At 35.6% G+C, this 6,898-nt stretch overlaps 2 protein-coding genes across 2 annotated transcripts; one reads left to right on the top strand and one right to left on the bottom strand.

Moving 5' to 3' along the window:
• Nucleotides 1–462: 462 nt before the first annotated feature.
• Nucleotides 463–3,265, top strand: LOC140881049 (uncharacterized). Its single transcript, XM_073286035.1, has 6 exons — nucleotides 463–771; nucleotides 991–1,044; nucleotides 1,220–1,293; nucleotides 2,046–2,163; nucleotides 2,246–2,304; nucleotides 2,827–3,265. Exons 1-6 carry the CDS (start codon nucleotides 637–639, stop codon nucleotides 2,903–2,905), a joined length of 519 nt encoding a protein of 172 aa, XP_073142136.1. The 5' UTR covers nucleotides 463–636; the 3' UTR covers nucleotides 2,906–3,265.
• A 452-nt stretch (nucleotides 3,266–3,717) lies between these two features.
• Nucleotides 3,718–5,411, bottom strand: LOC140881048 (protein NDH-DEPENDENT CYCLIC ELECTRON FLOW 5). The gene is made up of 3 exons (XM_073286034.1): nucleotides 4,747–5,411; nucleotides 4,171–4,662; nucleotides 3,718–4,071 (listed from the first exon to the last, which is right to left on the bottom strand). The coding sequence occupies exons 1-3, from the start codon at nucleotides 5,257–5,259 to the stop codon at nucleotides 3,877–3,879; spliced, it is 1,200 nt and encodes a 399-aa protein (XP_073142135.1). The 5' UTR covers nucleotides 5,260–5,411; the 3' UTR covers nucleotides 3,718–3,876.
• Nucleotides 5,412–6,898: the final 1,487 nt, after the last annotated feature.

Here is a 6,898-nt window from a genome sequence, read left to right as displayed (position 1 = left end):
ATTTCGTTCAATATATCATATCAAACAATCATTTAACATATGATTAATATTTATTCGATTGCACCATCTTTTTATAGTTAGCTTGCCATCCCCGCAATCTTAGAGAGCTGATTGCTACTTAACATGTAAAAAATAAAAGTTATCAGGTATGTTCTCAAGCTTCATTAACTAGATCAATATAGAAAAATCGGATGGATAAAACTGAATAAATGAAATAATTTTAAAAAACCGAGTGACACAAAATGTAAATGTAAAAGTGATGCGGCCCTCGGAACTATGTACACTCGGCCAGTGAGAGATCATGTTTTATGGTTAACTATGTTTCAAGTAAATGTGTCATTATCAAATCCACAAAAATATAATAAAATGGATCTGTTTGTGAAAAGTTAAATACCTATGGGGGCAAATGTAAATATGAAATATTTAGGGGGCGAAAATGTAGTAATTCGCTCGAGTTTTCTGCCAAAGACGACGCCTTCGATACAAGCAAATATCGTGTCAAGGATTTAGGTGAATTCGAGTTTTAGATCTGCCGGCATTTGTTAGTGAGAAGGAGAAGAATTACTCGCAAGAATAAATTTTGGAGGCTTGAGATTCGCCAATTCGCCCAAAAATTTGTTAAAAAGTGTTGAAAATATGGAGAAGATGAACCAGGCATTTGAGAAGATGAAAATGCTAGTCGGTATGGATGTTGAAGATGAAGAACAGCAGCAACAGGACTCATCCTTCATTGATGATTTCAATCGCAACTGCACTTTATCCACCAAACAGGTAAGAGTGCATGTAGTAAATTTCGTCTGCTTTATTGCTTACATTAAGCATCGTCTTGCTCACGCAATTTGACGGCATTTGATTGAGCTATTCGTTTGCTATGTTAGGGCTTAAGATGCGATGAAAGATAGGTAGCTGACTGTAGCTAAGAATGATGTTATTTTCAGCGGGCTGGAGTTCCTGTTTTATTTTTCTTGACACCTGCTCTTTTTTCCACAGAGGCTGTATGGATTTGCAATTTGCTTGGCTGCTGGTATAACTTGCACGATCTTGGTACATTTTTGTCATATACCTTAAAATTTGACAATATTCTGTTGATTTTTTTCCTAATCTGGAAAGAACTTGTTATCTTGTAAGCGATTCATATTTAAGATCTTCACCTGGGTAATGGTGCTTATTCAAGAATTAGGTTTACTGATAATATGTGCGTCTACTTTCCGTTTTACAGTCCATGCTTGTTTTTTTCAAGCCCATCAAGTTTGGAATAACATTCTCCTTTGGCAATTTGCTTGCTCTTGGAAGGTTCGTAACTGAATTATATGTGCTATTATTATTGTTCTCACAATTTTATAATATAGTGTAGGAAAATAACAGTGTACAAGGATTCATGTGTTGAATGTGAGCCTACAATGCATTGAGTTTGGTTGTATTTATTAAAGCATGCTTCACTTATTCAAGTAAACATCCCTTGCACTTTGCAGAATACTTTTATCTTCCTCAGTTCCTCTATTGAATGATGGACTTCAATTTTGTTTCTGTATTTGATGGTGGAATTATTGAAGTTCTAGTTTTGTCTAGAAATAAATGGTCTTCAGTTATGAAGTTTTATGTTTTTTTATGTTTGTTGTATGCTGTCTATCGGTCACAATGCCTTGAGAATATTTCATGTTAATGACTTAATAGTGCTTTTTCTATCTCTGCTTTGGTTTCTTTCGTATGATCCGATTCATCCTCGTTTGTCAATCACTTCATGGCCTTTTGAATTATTGTTAAACCAGTGACTGCATCGATGTAATAACTTCATTTGGCATTTGCAAAACTTTTTAAGACGATCTACACTGAACTCACAATCTGAGCTTGCTTGATAAAGCTGTTGCATATGCCTTATTTTTTTAACTTTCGCTATCTGCTTCCATTTCTAATATTTTCCTATGATCTTTCTCTTTCTTCTCTTTCTTTTTTACCTGAAAATCCCATTAATCTAGAATATTTGAAATAGAAACGCATAAAGGGAAACTTCACATCTTCTAACTCGGGTGGTCTCTTTGTGGCAGCACAGCATTTCTTATTGGCCCCAAACGCCAAGTGACAATGATGCTTGACCCAGTCCGAATATATGCTACAGCAATATATATTGCCAGCATTATAATTGCTCTTTTCTGTGCTTTATATGTGAGTGATTTTTTTGATGCTTTGATATTTGATTTTCCTCGCTGTATGTTTTCTAGTATCAAAATTTCCTATCATGGGTTAGGTTCGGAACAAGCTGTTGACATTTCTTGGAATTGTGTTGGAGTTTGGAGCTCTTATCTGGTATGCGTTTCTTGATTATATACCAATTCAGCTAGAGAATTTTCATTGCATCATTTATGATGGCATCTTTCTTTTGAATTCCAGCTTTCATGAAATAATCAAATTGTGGTTGTATTTGTTTTATGTATACTATGTCACCACAACTTCTGTCATAAGAATTTGGATTACTTGATAGACTTGGAAAGCATCAATAATTTATATCTGTAAATATATGAACTATCTTACTGGAGGTTGAGGCAAATAAGTTGTCACAATGGGAAGTAAAACTGCTCAACATCCAGATTATCGTAGGGTAGAAGATAATAGACATAGATATCAATGTATTTAATAATTTCTCCCCTGCAGGATAGTATGGCAAAGTTCCTGTTTATGTTGCTTGAATTTGTTAATGTCTTCTTGTATAATTCTATTTGTTGCACTTTTTCTTTACTCTACACCTCTTAGTATTTTTGCTGGTTAACCTACCTGAACATTTAGTTCTGGCAAGTACTATCTAGACAACGTCTCTTCTGTCCTTCGCAGGTATAGCTTAAGTTACATCCCGTTTGCAAGATCTATGGTGTCAAAGATCATGGTCCAATGCTTAGACACAGAATTTTAGTGGTGTTCAATGCTCTGACAGAATGCTCTCACAGTTAGCAGCTATTTTATAGTTGGAGAGCCTGTGAATGAAAATGAATGTCTTGAGTTGCAATCTGGGTGAGACGAGTAATTCTGGTTACATTGAGGACTCTTGGCAAGAATGGTAAATATGATTCGTGACTACCGATCCTTTTCTGTTTTGAGCTGATTTTCTGCTTCTTAGCATTTTGCTTGAAATAGAATTTGTTGTCTTTTCCCTCCGTGAACTTGTGTAAGGACTTGCGAGGAATGCTGTTGTATTTTTGCTGGTCCCTGGATGGGATGAGGATGTTTGCTTAATCGTATGTGATTGTTCGCCTGCCTTTTGATTTTTTGAGCATATTTCTTTTTTGACAAAAATTTTGGGGCCTGACCACTTGTGGTATTATGTCAGTGTTTGTGATTGTTTCTAGGAAGATAAAACAATCCCAAACACTGCCTAAAAGTTGTAAAGATAAAACTCAAATCTTTTAATCCCGCGAAACAATCGTCCTATTGTCTGGTTTCATAGTTGCATACTTGCATAGTTGATTCAATTTTTGGGCCAAGTGTCTGTTTATGACCGCTGTTAATTAGCAGTTCAATTTTACACGAGTTAACTGTTTGAAACACCACTATACTACCGGGCATTTTCAGATACTAGATAATCGTAAACAAATACAAATGAGTTTGTTGTCAAAAATCAAATCAAATTTATCCACGTGAATAACTTTAGCTAAATCGATCAGGAGGGACTACTTTTTTACTCATTTATAGTGCTCTGATTTCACTAAGCAAAAAATGTAATAGAAACTTGTATCCGCGGACCCTCTCCATGTTTATGCAGGTGATACAGCATGTTACATTTCATGAAATAGACTCGGAATATAAATTTTGAGAGAACTACAATAGAGTCAATTTTGAGTTGGTACATAGTAGATTATTCAAGATTTGTACGTCTTGTAACCTTTTCTAGGAATTTGGATTCAATAAACTTAGCCCTCCCCGCCATTCGCTTCCAGCTTCCAATATTATTGGTTCAAGAAGAGCAGAATTGCCTACGCAGACATATGAATACTTGCTGTATAATTCGTGCCCTGAACCTGGGCTAAAAACATAAACTTCCTTAAACCCTTCTCTTTCCAACATCACTGAATTCCTTCTACCCTGTTCAAAACATACATACCGTGTCAAATATAGTATAATCATTAGTAAATCCGAGTATATTTTATGAAGTCTGCAGAAGGGTAAGCAATTTTCACTTACCCTATCGATAATGGTGAAATTTCGAGGTGCATTGGTGTAAATCCGGCTTATTTTCATGGCCAAATGCTTGTAGTCATCTTCTTCTTCTTGTACCGAGTCATCCAACTCGTCTTGCGAGTTCTTCATCAGGCTTTCGACATCACCAGCCTGATTCTTGGCAACCCAATTGGGGAATAGCCTACGTAATCCCGAGTAGTTGCTGGTATCTTTACTCCCGTCTCTTTTTATAAAATCTGGAGGGATTAGGCTGAAACCAGACAACACTGGAGGCCTAATGACAAAATCTGATCTTTGTAGTCCTATTGCATAAGTTGCTTCCGGGGTGCTCAGTGCTAGATGGCTCATGATCGAGCCCTTCAACCGGAGGGACGAAGAATTGCTCGAGTTCGAGACGAGGATTTCTGAGGTTAAAAATTCTTCTCCAAGAGTTATGAGAAGCTTTACTTCAACTTCACTGCCTTCTCCTGAAGTGTTTTTGCTTACTAATTCCACCTGCATTCACTTTTCAGTTAAATAATCAACCACTTGTTCCGAGAATTCGAGTTTTATTACCTCCATGAATGTTTTAACGCAAACCTGAATTGAATCTCTAGGAGTCCCTCTTACTTGACTCAAATTCCATGCATTTGGAGTCCAAGAAACGCCTGCATCATCCTCACAGCTGAAGTCCAATGATAATCCTCCTCGAACGGACACCCCGTCGTCGTCTCCGCCATCATCTGAGGCGGAGACGGAGGTGTGCAGCAACTCCAATGAACCGCCATGCCACATGGCAGCCTTGAATGAAGTGATTAAACCACTCGGCAGCATCAAGCTGGCGGAGCTTCCGTTCACAAGACCCATCTTCACCACGCAACCCTCGTCGTCGCCGATGCTCGAAAAGCTGATCCCTTCTTGCGAACCAAATTTAGTTTCCAAGTAGCCCACATCTGCCTGTTGGCAACCAGTACTGATTGCCACGGCTGGCAATGCAAAATCCCGTTTGTTGTCATTGTGAGAGACCAATGAAACGCTCTTGATTGCGGGTTTTGTGACGGGAATTGAAACGGAGTTTAGAGAGGGGAGGCAATTCCTGTAACTAATGGCCATGAATTTGGTGTTTTTTTGGTAAAGGGTGATTGATGTATTTGCAAGAATGAAGAAAATGAAAAGAATTTATGACTTCAGAGTAGCCATTTTATGAAGCCATGTTGGATCACTAGATGGATATTAGATAAGGTGGATACATTTTCTGGTCGATCCTGAATACAAACCAAGAGATATTTTTGCACTTTTTGTCATCTGTCTTGTTGCAAAGGCTTTCAAGAAATTTTATATGCCCATACCTTTTTTTTTCAACTCATTGAGTAGAATTAAATTTGTTTATATTTTTTTTATAGTCGTGAAATTGATTGATTTGACTCATATTTTTAATAAAAAATAAAAAATAATACAATTAACATAAAAAATAATATTTTTTCATGGATCGAATTATTTAGAAATTAACGCCATCCTTATGTATCGTCGAGCTAATGATCTGAAAAACAATCTTGACAACTTATTTTTTTTTCAAACTAAGAAATAATCTGCACGTGGCTGTTTTCCTGATGGAAAACCCACCCATTTTGATTTATTTGAAAAAGTAAAGAAAGAAAAATCCTAAATGCCCCTTTGTAAGAATAAAAATCATCACTATAATTGGAATGGTCATGACTCATGTCCATAGTGACCCACCACTTGTAAAATATTTCCAATATAATAAATATTTCACAACAAACATTTCAGACCGGAAACCAGACCCATTTTTTATTTTCTGATTTGTTTATTTTATTTTTTCTATTGTACGGTTCGTGTAAATTAAATAAAAATCAAGCTAAATAAATATCTGGCTCTTGTGATCTATACATAGGCAGGCACCAATATATAGTTGGTGGATCTCAAATCAATTTTCAAAATTTCTTGGCCCAAGTTCTGTTCCATTTCGGTAGGCCTAAACCTTTGTAAAATAGTGTATGTAAATCCATTCTATAATTTTTCAAACAAAAAAAACTTTAAAATCCAAAAATTAAGTTTTCTGTTACTAAAAGCCCCTTAAATTATCTCAAAAAAGCCCCTTAAATTACTAAGCAACCAACATGTTTTTTTTTAATTATAAAAAAATACAAAAAATTCTATAAACTCATCTCATAAGTCAATTTTGTGAGACATGTACTATCTAAAAAAAATTTGTTAAAATGTAAAGTAAATCTGTGCATTCTTTTTCACGACTTGTAAATCAAATTGACAAAGGACAATTGCGAAACCAAAATTGACCATTTACATATTGGGTCCTTGTGTTCAATTAATATCGTAATTGAATTCTGGAAACAAAATAAAAAAATATTTTTTTTTCTTTTTTTGAATAAATATCTATAAAATTTAATCTCAAAAGCAAATTCATATAGGGACACACACAAACATACTCAATGAATTATGAATCCATTCCCACCCACTTTGTTTGTTTGATTTATTAAATAATGATTATGAGTAGGCAGCTGTTGCCAGCCTGAGCCCACTCACTCCTCCTTCGTATTGGACCACTCCATCCACATATCACCAAATTCCCAGCCTACATTGATAGCCACTCCATAATTCCGGGCACAACCCCCTGCCCAGCCCCTTGACAAATCCAAATTACATTTTTCCAAAAAATAATAATAATTAGATTATTATTATATATATATATATATAGTTTGTAAAAAAAATTTAA

Source organism: Henckelia pumila, chromosome 2, assembly GCF_033568475.1.
Source record: "Henckelia pumila isolate YLH828 chromosome 2, ASM3356847v2, whole genome shotgun sequence".
NCBI lineage: Eukaryota > Viridiplantae > Streptophyta > Magnoliopsida > Lamiales > Gesneriaceae > Henckelia > Henckelia pumila.
This window is presented reverse-complemented; position numbering and strand designations above follow the sequence as displayed.